We start from the raw sequence: 13,015 nt of genomic DNA, 5'->3' as shown, positions 1-13,015 counted from the left end.
TTCTGTGTTGTTGTTGTTGTTGTTGCATCTGCTGCTGCTGCTGCTGCTGCTGCAGTTGTTGATGTTGTCGCTGATCATTGTGCGTTGGTATTTCAGTTGGAATCACTCCTTAGAGCGCACAAAAGTGTGGGGTATGCTAATTTTGAGAAACAATTGGTTAGTTATGGCAGCGCGAAATAAATTAGATGATTAGAGATGATCTCATCTGAGTGTTGTCGAAAGATAAGTGAGGCTGATTGGAAGTGAGCTCAGCGCAGTTCTAATCTAACTGATTTATGCGAGATTAGAGATCGATAAAGTATTATCATTTCAAGGAAAGATGAATTAACTCTTAAACCACAGTTTAAGGTGGAGTTCAGCTGGAGCAGTTCTTCACTGGCTTCTGCAGCTTTCAAATAGTGGCTTAATTCTCGATTCGCTATGCGTAGTACACAGCTACATAATTTCATTCGTTCTACCATAAAATGGAGCATTGGAGTATTTATTTCCCAGTCAGGCAGGCACTTCTTTTACCCTCAGCCCAGCACAAAGCTCTTGCTTGGTGTTCATTTATTTTTGTAGTTTTTTGTTGTTGTTGCTGCTTTTGCGCGTCATAACCATTTTTATGGCGGGCATGAGTCAGTCAGTGCGCTGAATTCCAAGGCAGAGGAGGGCTGACGGTTTTGGCATGTAAATCAAGACGGAAATGCTGCGTGCAAAAAGCGCAAAACGAGCCATGATATTGGGCTGCACAAATCGCGTCAACTGCGACTGACTGCTCCTGACTGCTCACACACACACATACATACGCGTACATGTGCACTATATAGTAGATATATGTACATACATTCGTGTATATAAAGAGATTATGGCAAAACTAATTTTAATTGCGCCACTCGACGCAACTCTTTCGCTCTCTCTCCCTGTCCCTCTCCCTCTCTCCACTTTTGCCTGGCCCCAGAGTCGTAAATGTGTCACTCACGCACAGCAGCGGCGATGGCAGCGGCGTTGGCGTTGGCGATGGCTGCACTGCTGCGCGCGTCTTGTGCGCGTTTTATGCGCGTTTTTATGGTGTATTAGTTGGCAGAGCGCAGAAATCACTTGTGGCCCTAATTTTATGCACTTGCAGATTAGTTTATTAGTTGTAGTACATGCCCAATGAGTGCTGCAGCACTCTTGTCTAACCGTCCGCACGTCCGTCCAGCTTCGTCCGTCCCCTTGGCCATGGCCGTGTGTACGTACGAGTACGCGCGCTTTGGCCATAAATCATTTTGGCGTCCCACTCTCGCGCTCTGTGGTCGTCCATCCGCCGCTCCCGCTGCTGTCTGTGGTCCAACATGTTTGAACATTTAAAAGTGCATTTAGTAACACTTACTTAAATAAAAAAATAAAAAAAGCAACGCACACACACACACTCAGATGCTTGGCGGTTTTGTGTTTGGTATTTACTTGCGCACACATATGCTATAAAAATTTTTATAGCATGTCTTCTCTATGTTATTATTTTACAACGTGCTCAAGAAAACGCCCGGTGGGCTGCGGTTGGCAGCCGTCTTCAATGAAATTCTTTAAAGTTTTAGCCGCAGTTGCAGTAGCAACAAAACAACAACAACAATGCCAGCAACAACAGCAATGAGAGGAGCCAACAGTCGCGGCCGCAGCAGTTAGCAGCATCGTAAAAATGTCAAATGTCAAGCTGACGTTTTAATTAGCATTTGGTTGCCCGAATGCAATGAGACTGAACTGATCCCGTCAGTAGTGTAGTCTTTATGTTCTCTACATTTATGCTCATGTGTGTGTGTGTGTGTGTGTGTTTGTGGGTTTGAAATGATTTGTTTGCCACTAGTGTGGTTTTTATGGCTTCTAATTTGTTATAAATTCAAATCGTATTCACACATCATTCTCATTATCAATCTCTTCTCTTTGCAGATGGTGCAAGCAATACAAGTACTTCGGTTTCACCTTTTAGAATTAGAAAAAGTAAGTACTACCAGCTGATTATTTTTGTTATGTATTTAAGAATTACTTTTAAGCACTTCTAACGCATTGCAATACGTTCAGCACAATAATATTGAATTAGTAGCTTAGGAATTTGGATAATGGTCTTGAATTTGGAATAAATCCTAATGTGCGTTTATGCCACTTTATTTATCCATTCATTATTTATGAAATTCTAGTCAGGTATATATGTTTCTTCTATATATTTAATGAGAGTATTCAAGCTAAGCAGTACTTCATTAATTTCAGTCCTTCATCGCTTTTATTCATTTCTTTCCTTTCATATCGTTTCATTGCCTTCATTTAGTTCATACATGCCTTTTAAAACAGTACATTCCTTTCATATCGTTTCATTTCATTTCATTCCTTTCATTTCATTGTGATTAAATATACTTATAGCTGAAAATGAGGAGATTCTAAGTATATCCAAGTCCTTCATCGCTTTCATTTCATTTATATCATTCCATTGCTTTTCATTTCATTCATGCGTTTTTGTAACATAAAATTCCTTCCATTTCGTTTCATTTCATTCCTTTCTTTTAATGCTTTTCATTGATTTGAAACTGAAATTGAGATTCTACTTATATCCATAAACACATTCAATGAACTGTCTTAATCCCATTTCTGAAACAGCTGATAGCCAAAGCCAATTCGATCATGAAGATTTCTTTGTTGCCAACAAGTTGTCAATTGATATAATTACTTAATTCCTCAGATACTTTTTGCACTCACTAATTTAAAGTAGTCAGCTTTGTGGACTTGTCGACCACCCGAATATTTTATTTCGCTCCCATAAATAAACACACTGGCTATGCAAACAACTTTGTTGTCTCTTATTTTTTGTGTTTTTCGCTGGCTTTGTAACTCATTCTGTCAAGCGGGCGCGCATTTCAATTACTAACAGTTGTGTTGACATTTTATTGAGCTTGTAAGTCGGCTCGAGCGACACGGCCCGGCTTCGGCTTTGGGCCCAAGTTCCCCGTTAGCGTGGCCCACAGCATGCGGCCGGCCATATTTCTAGCTGTACATTTGTGCAAATGTCTAAATTAAGAGCGAAACAGTTGGCCCTGTCTGGCCGGGCAGTTGGCCAGTCTCAGACACATAACCAACAGAAATTTGTTGCAGCTGTTGCCGTTGCCATGGCCTATACAATTGCCTGTGACTGTGCCAGTGCCAGTGCCTTTGCCTCTTTGGCCAGGCCAATTGAATTAATTGCCAATCAAAATTGTAACATGAAAATTGCATGCTGCACATTGCTCACATAGCTCTGCAATGGCTATGAGAAATCTGTGGGACTCAGCGACTGTTTCTCTTACACTGTGCAGCAAAACATGGCGCAGCAGAGAGCATAAGGCGGCAGCAGCTTATAACAAACATCCTGTCTGCCGATTTCTGGCAACAATGCCGCCCAACCGTCCAACCGACTGACAAATATTTGCTTGCTTTTTTTTTTTATTATTATACAGTCGAACAGCTCTATAATGAACTTAAGTAAGCATTTAATAATTTTATACAACTTTTGAAAGTTATGGAAATGAAAAATAAACTTACGATTTAAGATTGAAGAATCTTTTATATACAAGTTTATTCTTTTTCTTTTTATATTTTTTCATAATTTTTGAATCAAGCAAGAACTTGAAGCTCTATTAAAAAGAATTGAAAAGTGAAGAACTTGTATATATTAATATTCTAAAATGAAGTTAAGTCTTCCACTCTCCTGCTTTGGAAATAAAGTTGAAAAGGGCTTGAATATATTAAATGAAAGACCTCACATTGATGATCACATTGTAATTCGAAAATTCAACTAAACTATTATTTTTGTTTAATTTGAACTTAAATGCAAATTAATTCTTCCTAAATCTTCAATTATTATTATTGTTTAATTTGAACTTAAATGCAAATGAATTCTTCTTAAGTTTTCTATTATTATTAATATCGAAAATTATATTATTTTTGATTCTGATTTTTTTTGTTGAACATTTTCATAATTTTGCTGTAAAGAAGCTCTTGGATTTAAAATAAATAGGTTCAACAGACAATGAAAGTTTGTCTTTCATTGCGAGATTTCTTAAGTTTTCTATTATTATTAATCTCGAAAATTATATTATTTTTGATTCTGATTTTTTTTGTTGAACATTTTCATAATTTTGCTGTAAAGAAGCTCTTGGATTTAAAATAAATAGGTTCAACAGACAATGAAAGTTTGTCTTTCATTGCGAGATTTGACTGTGGTTTGTTGTCATGCGTAGATTTGGTTTCGCTCGCAGGTGTTTGCTCAGCTCTGCTTTAGTTTAGATAACAATTTTGTTGTTGTTGCTATTGCTGTTATTTGCATTGCTGCACAATGCAAGGCATTCATACAAGTGGAGTGGAGTGGCATTTGAAATTCGTTATTTTTCGGCTCTCGGCTTTGTTGTTAATTCATGAGGTGTGATGCGGCAGACCAAGCAAACAGAACCAGCCAACAAACAGATCCCCTGCCGCACTCCCATGTGTCGATCCCTCCAACCCCCCATCCCTTCATCGCTCGATCCCTCGTCTCTATTCTAATTAAGCCGCATGTGCCGCTTCAACAAACGCACTTCATAAGTCTGCTCCCTCCGGTAGATTTTCCGGCATTGATAAGCGCGCACACAGACACATAAATAATTTTCCACTTTTGTGTGGCTGTGTGGCTATGTGGCTGGTGCGCGGAATTTTCATAGCAACACCTACTTTATTATTAGACACTTTATAGTCTAAATGGAAAAATTACAGGTTGCCTAATTTGTTTTAATTTCAAATAATATGCACAACTTTCAAATGTACGCGTATGCGGATGGGGGCTGATGGGTGCGTGTTTGTGTCTGTGCCTGTGAATGTGAGTGTGCGGCTACTTTAATGGAAGTTGTTCCTCAACGCTGTCGTAATTAATGCCCCACAATGTTGTTGTGCCGAGAAAATTAATTAAGCAAATGCTCAACGAAGCGTAGCGCGTCCAAAACCGAAGCTGAAACTGAAGCAGAAGCAGAAGCTGAGCTCAAGGCGAGCTCAGCTCTTGTCTTTAGACTAAGGCCTGGATATCGTCTGTCTTTAGTTCGTTTGTCCCATTCTTTTTTTTTTTCAATTAAGTCTTAAGTAAGAAATTATGCAAAACATTCTAAAGCCGATAGCATTTCGAACCGAAACTAAACAAAAATTTACATTCCAGTTGGTGGGGATCTGTGCTGGGCTCGAGAGTCATTTGTCTAGAGTCTAGACAGAAAGTTGAAAGATTGAAAGTTTTGTGGGGCATTGGAACAAAGAGATCTCACTCGCACTGGCACTGGCACTCGAACAGCGACTAATGACTTTGACAATACGAGTAAAAAATAAAAAGGCAAACAACGAAAGTCAATCAATGTGCAATTAGTGTGGAAAAATGTTAATTACCTTTTGCCCAGGCACTTAGGCACTTTCCACTCGGCGGATCGGATCGGCGGGGTCATCGATTGAAAGTAGTGCAGTAAGGCAATGGCAGCTGCAATTTGTTGCACCCTGTATACACAAATAAATGTGCATAAACAAAAAGGCAGACTGGCCACAAACAGCGGCAGCAACAACAACAACAACAACGACGACGACGACCACGACGAGGAAAGCGACGCAAAGATCTTTATCATACAGCCCACGACAGGTTTTTGTTTTGTCATTTGTCACTCACACAGCTTGCGACACACAATGAGGCACAATGTTACCTCCAACAACAACAACAACAGCAGCAGCAGCAACAGCAATGGCAAATCGCATCAAGAATTGTAGCAACTTGTACAAAAACATCATTGATATGCAACGGGTTAGCAAATGCAGCAAGAAACAGAAACAGAAACAAACCACAAACAGCAAACAGCAAATAGAAGCGCAAAAGTTGAGCTCAGTTTTGTGTATAAAATAAATATAAAACACAAATGTACGTGAAATATACAATAACTACTTATATATTTATATTTATATATTGTCTGTAAGTATTTGTTGTTTCTGCTGCTGCTGCTGCTGTTGTTTAAAATAAAAACAACACACAGAATCAGTTAAAGAGACGTTCAAGACTTGTGTCAGTCAAAAACTGGTTTTCCAACACGGACAATTCTCGTCAGCCGTCGAGGCAGGCGCACATGCAAAAAAAAAACAATATATATATATATATATATGTTTATATGTAGGAAAAAATCAACGGCCACAACAACACTGACAACGACGACTACAGCACATTGCAATTGACAAACGGACAAATGGACGGCAGCGCACACAGTCAGACTGAAAGACCGAAAGACAATCGGACAGACGGATGGACGAACGGACAGACGGACATACCCACAGACAACAACACGTTGGGTCAGTTGCACACGCTTCGGCAGGGGGTAACAGTTTGGGGGACTGACGGCAACGGTTTTGGCTGGCGGCAGCATGGGGCAACGATTTGGAGACCTCCACATGCTTGCTCGATCCGATCCGAACTCAGCTGAGCTGAGCTGAGCCGAGCCGAGGTGAACAGACGAATTTCACGCTCAACGAGCTATAGAGTTCTGAATACGAATCATTAGGTTCTGGGTATCTCCTGCAAAATGAAATACAGATTACCTTCAACAAGACAAAACAAGAAGCACAGAAGTAGAAATGAATGACTTCTAATTGTGTGGAATTTTAAATTGGAATTAAATAGATGTAGCATTTCTAGTTGGAGTCATAAATGATAACTAGGCCATACAAAACTAATAACAGATACAATGCTAAAAAGAATTATCGCTTAGGAGATACGCTGGAGTTTGCATTGAAGATGATGAAATAGAACCCACGTTTTATGACAAAAGAAAGGAAAATCATTTTCAAGTGAATCATGATGGCGTCACATTTTATAACTGAAGAAACAATTTAATCGTACTGCTAAGTGAAGAGCTCATATCTTTATACTTAAATTCATCTTTAAACAATGTAACTGAAGAGACCTTAGACTAATAGCAAGCTTTGATTCAGCTCGTATCTTCGTATATCTTAAATTTTTGGAGAGGTAGAGTTTGCATTGAAGATGATGAAATAGAACTCACGTTTTATGACAAAAGAAACGAAAATCATTTTCAAGTGAATCATGATGGCGTCACATTTTATAACTAAAGAAAAAATTTAATCGTACTGCCAAGTGAAGAGCTCATATCTTTATACTTAGATTCATCTTCAATTAATGTAACTGAAGAGACCTTAGACTACTATAATAGCAAGCATTGATTCATAACTGAAGAAACAATTTAATCGTACTGCTAAGTGAAGAGCTTATATCTTTATACTTAGATTCATCATTAGACTAATAGCAAGCTTCGATTCAGCTCGTACCTTCGTATATCTTAAATTTTGAGGGAATATGATAGATATTTTTATTATTATTTATTCGTAAAGTTCGCATATTTATCAATCTGTAAATTGACTCTAAATTCCAGAACACACTATGTAGCTGTGCTGGTTTTTATTGGTCCACCTCCTCCTTCTGCTTAGAAGCGCATGTGTGCTGCCCCTGAGACCTACTCCTGCCTCAAATCCTTCATTTGCTATTCAACCTGACCCACTATTTTTCGAGTTATACTCAAGGCGGTCGTTAAAGCGCCACAAAAAGTACTGTTCAACACTCTCCAGCAGCGGCCATAAAAAGCGCATGCAGACTTCGTCCAATTCCCAGCACTGCTGCACGCTCGTGAATATCTTTATTGTCATTTTATATTTTTTGCTAGCTGTTTAGATTTTGTTATTGTTATTGTTGCTGTTACTGTTGTTGTTGGAGTGTTTGTAAGTATGCTGTCTTTTTAATTACATTTCATTTAAATGTCAGTAGCGTGGTGTGTACTCGTATGCCGCACACGCTTGTTACAAAAAATAAATGAACAGCAAGAACAACAACAACAGCAACGAAAACTTGTTGCTGCAGTCGCTGGCCCGCTGGCAGTAGCTGTCTTTTTGTGAATCTCAACTGCTCTGGTCGTCGTCGTCGTCTCCGGCATCATATATAGAATACTTAACGCTATCTATGAACGGAAATCGAAAATTACCACTGCGCAGATTCGAGCGATTTGCATGAGATTAGAGAGCAAGAAGAAGAGCTAGCTAGCTAGCTAAATGCAATCTAAAGTGTGGGGACCGGGACTGGGGCAGTTAAAATGTTGGGCGGACGCCACGAGATGCCACGCAGTCGATGCTATCGTTGCCTTAAACGGGTGCGCAAGAGGAAGCTGTAAAAAAAAGCAACTACGTACATACGAGTGCGAGTCTATGACTGCGAAAAGTTTTGCCTAACAGGATGTACAAATGACTGTTTCCCCATTCCGCTCCGATCCGCTCCACCACCCCAACTGACCCACAAGCATGCCACAAGACTCGCTTCCAAGTAATGCCCACCCAAAGTGCAGAAACAAGCGCCTCACAGCAAGCAATCCAGGCTGTCCAGAGTCATAAATATCGCAATGAGCTGTTTAAATGTCACATACAACACTGACAAATTAATCAAAAATTATCAGTGCCCAAGCATCGCATGGTTGCTGCAACAACGGCAACAACAGCAACCACAGCAGCAGCAACATGCAACGCAACAAAGGGCCAGACAATAAAGTTGAAGTTGAAACTGGACATAAAGTCGCATAAACATATCAATTTAGCATGCATGTGTGTGTGTGTGTAACTGTTGCTTGCAACATTTTGTGGCTGTTGCACACACAATTGCAATCGCTAATTGTTAATTTAACTGTTGTTATGGCCATTTTGACAGCTCGTTTTTGTCGTCAACATTTTCCTCATTTTTTGTTTTGGCCAGCAACATGTTGCTGTTGTTGCCTTTGGTGTTGCTGCTCTTATCAGCTCGGCAACAATTCGCAACAAATTTGTGTCCTGTCATAAACCGGCCAACTGCGGAGCATTTGTGTGCGTGTGTGCCAGTTTTTATCATATTTTTGGTGACAATAACATTGACCGCAGTCGCGGCAGCAACACCAGCAACAACAACAACAACATCAGTAGGAGCAGCAGCAGCAGCGGCCTGTAAACAAGTTTGACAAGTTTTGGCAATGGCAACAAGTTAATAGCAGGCCAGCAGCACAGTCCGTTCGCCACTGTTGCAGCAAAAATTCGCAGCTTTTTTTTGCATTATTTCTATATGTACATACATACATATACTATGTATATTGTTAACGCTGTCGATCAGCAACAGCAGCCGAATATAAAGTCGGCGTAACAGCAACAACAAGCAATTTGCATAAGCAACGCGCACTTTTTCGTAAATTAAATGCCTGCCTGACTGCCTGCTTGGCTGGCTAGCTGGCTTGGGCTGTAAATGGAGCACCCTGTTGTTGTTGCTGTTGCTGTTGTTGTTGCCGCATCAGAGCCCAGCGCAATTAATTTCTTTTTAGCTGTGGCGGCTGCTGCTTCTCCTCTCCTTCTGCTGCTGTTGCTCTGGCATTCCTCTTGGCTGGCCGCTGCCCTTTTACATATTTGCATATGCAACACACACACACAAGAGTGTTCCAGCAAGCGCCTGACTCACACTCCACTCGAGCTTATCGCATTTGTTTTATCACACACAAGGCAATTGTTGTTGTTATTGTAGTTGTTGCTGCTCTTAGCCCGGCCAGAGCCCTGTGCCTGGTCATGGCTGCTTTTTGGAGATCCCAAATCCGCAACTGCAACAACATGACTTTAAAAACGCATTTTGCGCACGCTGCCACCGACTTCGAGCGACCAGCAACAACAACAACAACAACCGCAACAGCGAATGCAACAGCAACCAGAACAAAATGTTGCTGACGCCAGGCAGCATGTTTTGCTATCTGCCATGCGTCGTCTGTTGCTGCTCCATGTTGCTAATGTGGCCGTTGCACGTGCTTGTTGTTGGCCAGCTTTTAAAAGTGCGCCCTGCGGCCGAACTTGGCTCGGCTGCCTTTTTGCATTTCAGCCCGTTCGCTTCCTTTTTGACCAATTCCCCAACTCACACACAAACATACGCTCTCTATGCATATTTATGTGGCCGACCAACTTGGCTTATTCATTTTCTGTTTTTGTTTCTGCTTCAGCCTTCATTTATCGCTTGCAAGCGCATACGCGTACACACGCTGCACATTTTTGTCTGTCTTCTAAGCTTAGCTTTAGTTCGTTTGTTGCAGTTGTTGTTGTTGTTGTCTACGCCATTTTTGAGTGCCATCATCAACCATTTGCCTGCCTGTTGGCCTGTTGGCCTGCCTTCTTGCTTGTCTGCCGCGGCTCGCTGGTCAGACCCGACCAACGCATAAAAAGCAATTTGCATGCCATTTGCAGCAGCGGCAGCAATAACAACAACAGCAATAATAATAGCAGCAGGTTTTTGTTGCCGCCTGTATGACTGAGATGGCGCTAAAAGTGTGCCAGCTGTCTCTGTCTGTCAACTTTTAGGGCTAGTAAGTAGTATTGCAATGCTTTAGGAAACTAAGACTCAGAAGTACAGTGAAAACTCTCCAAGATCACTAAAAGAAACTCTACAATTATTGAATTGTATTCCATTTAATTGAAATGAAGAGTTGAAGAGTTTTCACTGCTCTATATCAATATTTCTAATTTGCAGAACTTTTTTAATTGCAATTTTTAACAATAAGTGCACAGTAGTATTGCCTTAAAACATAGTCACACCTCTCTCTTATACCAGTATTGTGCACACTATTTATAAGAGAAATAAGTAACATAAATTTACCTTGGCGCTCTTCTCATATAACAATTTCTTTTTTTCTCTCTCTTCTCCTTTTGTCTCTGACAATCGCATCTCTTTGCAGGTACATGAATTATGCGATAATTTCTGTCATCGATATATCTCATGCTTAAAGGGTAAAATGCCAATAGATTTAGTGATTGACGAACGGGACACCACCAAACCACCAGAATTAGGTTCAGCAAATGGTGAAGGAAGAAGTAATGCCGATTCAACATCGCACACCGATGGAGCTAGTACACCAGACGTTGTGAGTACCCCCTTCGCGGGAGCACATGGTCCTATATTGGCGAGCTACAATGCGGTGGTGCACCCATGTTCGTAGTACGATAACGACCTTCTTGCAAAAACGAAGCGGGTGCTCACAATGCCCTGGGATTAAATGAATCAATAAAAACAATAACAATAATACAAAAAGCAAAAGAAATTGCATAAGAAATTAAGTAAAATTAATTAATTTTGCAAAAACCAAAACCATACAAACAAAATAATAACAAATGATAAAAAAACGCAGAAGAAGTTGTACGTAATTATGAACAAGAACAAGAACACACACACACATTGTAAATTAGTCAAGAGCGAAAATCCGCTAACTGAGAAAAATTACTAAATAATATTGCATTAAAAAGAGAGAGAGAGAGAGAGCAATCATAATTCTATCGTGCAGTTGCGAGCAGCAGCAAGCAGCAGAACAGAGAGAGAGAGAGCAGCAACAGCCACAGCAACAACAATTCGGTCGGTCAGGGCGCACAGTGAGCAGCAAAAAAAAAACCAAAACGAATACAACAACACACTCAACAAACTACACACACGCCAGGACTAGCGGAACAGCCGAACGTACAGCGACGAAGACGACTTCGACTCCGACTACGACTCCGACAACAACAACAACAACGATGACCACACAAAGTACGGCAACAATTGCAGCTGCGAAGCAACAACAATAATGCAGCTGCGACTGGAACTGCTACTGCGACTGCGACTGCGACTGGGACTACCCAAAGAGCTTCCAAATGCGACGACTGTGCATCTCTCGGCCTTCGACCACTTTGCTGCTGCTACTGGCCAACTGCCACAGCTACTGCTACTGCCACTGCTGCTGCTGCCTGCCTGCTGCCACACTTAGCCGTTAGAATATTGGTCTGTTTTGTACAGTTAAAAAAGCCATAAATTTAAGTTTGAAAAAAGAGAGTACAGCAAAGAAAAACTAAACTAAAAGAGCATTTGCGAAAAGTCATGTTATTTATTTTTGTGCTCGCCTCCAGAGTACAAAAATAAAATGCATACAACTTGTAAATTTCCGAATGAAAACCAAACAAAAACATAATTTGAACAAGATGAGAAGAAGAAGAATACAGCAACTGAACAACAATAATTAGTGCAAAATTGCTTAAATTGTAAAAAGTACCAACAACTAATGAGCAAAAAACCAATAAGAAAGCTAAAGAGAAAAACACACAAAAAGAAAATGAAAAGTTCCAGTACTTCGTTTTTGCAAGAGGCCCATATAGCTCGCCAATATAATTATTATTATTATTATTATGATTATTATTACAACATATAACAACTTTTTATTATTTTCACTACTTAACAAAAAAACAAAAAACCCTTTAAAAAAAAAAACAAAAAAATATTACGCAAGAAGTTTACTAACCCAAAACTAACCAATTTTAACAATTTACATATGCACATTACTCTATATAGAAACTATATATTATTATATATACACATTGATATATGACTTATATGAAGAAAAGCTAGCCTAATACGCATCTCGTATGCCGTTTCGTTGACTGTACCAAGCCCCACCACCACATACCACACACATACCTACTTACTTAGGGGTATGAGGTGGCGGCCGCCTTCTTTCGGGGTACAGTCAGCACAAATTCGCTAACTTTGGTTAGGTCGTCGCGTTTACGTTTTGAGTTTGTAAACTTGTAAATATTGTATCGTAAGCCCTCAAAAACCCAGAAACAGAAAAAAAGGAAGCCATAAACCATACAATAACAGACAGACAGACAGACAAACAAACACACAATTAGTCCATACCGCCCAGACCCCTGCTCCTTAGTATCCACCACCAAATAGTCTCTATTAGTTTTGTCTAATCAAGCAAAATCAAAACTCTGTGCCAATTTGTTTGTTTGGAACTTTGGAACAGCCCAACACACAAGACTTTGCACCGCTGGAAGAAACCTATGCCAGTTATCGCATCAAGCACGAGGCGGACTATTAGGCCAGTGTTGAGAAGAGCAGTGCTGCTTGTGCACAGTGTGGCAAAGCAAACTTGGCCGCATTTCTACAGCTAAC

The 13,015-nt window shown here is 40.3% G+C and overlaps 1 protein-coding gene across 1 annotated transcript in view; it reads left to right on the top strand.

Moving 5' to 3' along the window:
• The window catches only part of LOC115620556 (homeobox protein homothorax), a 166,215-nt gene that overhangs the window by 34,685 nt on the left and 118,515 nt on the right, over positions 1-13,015 (top strand). Inside the window, exons 5-6 of the mRNA XM_030513843.1 lie at positions 1,909-1,959; positions 10,767-10,952. Coding sequence (XP_030369703.1) covers positions 1,909-1,959; positions 10,767-10,952 — 237 coding nt within the window. The remainder of the gene's footprint in view (positions 1-1,908; positions 1,960-10,766; positions 10,953-13,015) is intronic.

This window comes from Scaptodrosophila lebanonensis, unplaced genomic scaffold (assembly GCF_003285725.1).
Source record: "Scaptodrosophila lebanonensis strain 11010-0011.00,11010-0021.00 unplaced genomic scaffold, SlebRS2 tig00000024-arrow-pilon, whole genome shotgun sequence".
In the NCBI taxonomy this organism is placed as follows: Eukaryota; Metazoa; Arthropoda; class Insecta; order Diptera; family Drosophilidae; genus Scaptodrosophila; species Scaptodrosophila lebanonensis.
The sequence above is the reverse complement of the archived record's forward strand: the minus strand, read 5'-3'. Positions and strand labels throughout refer to the sequence as shown.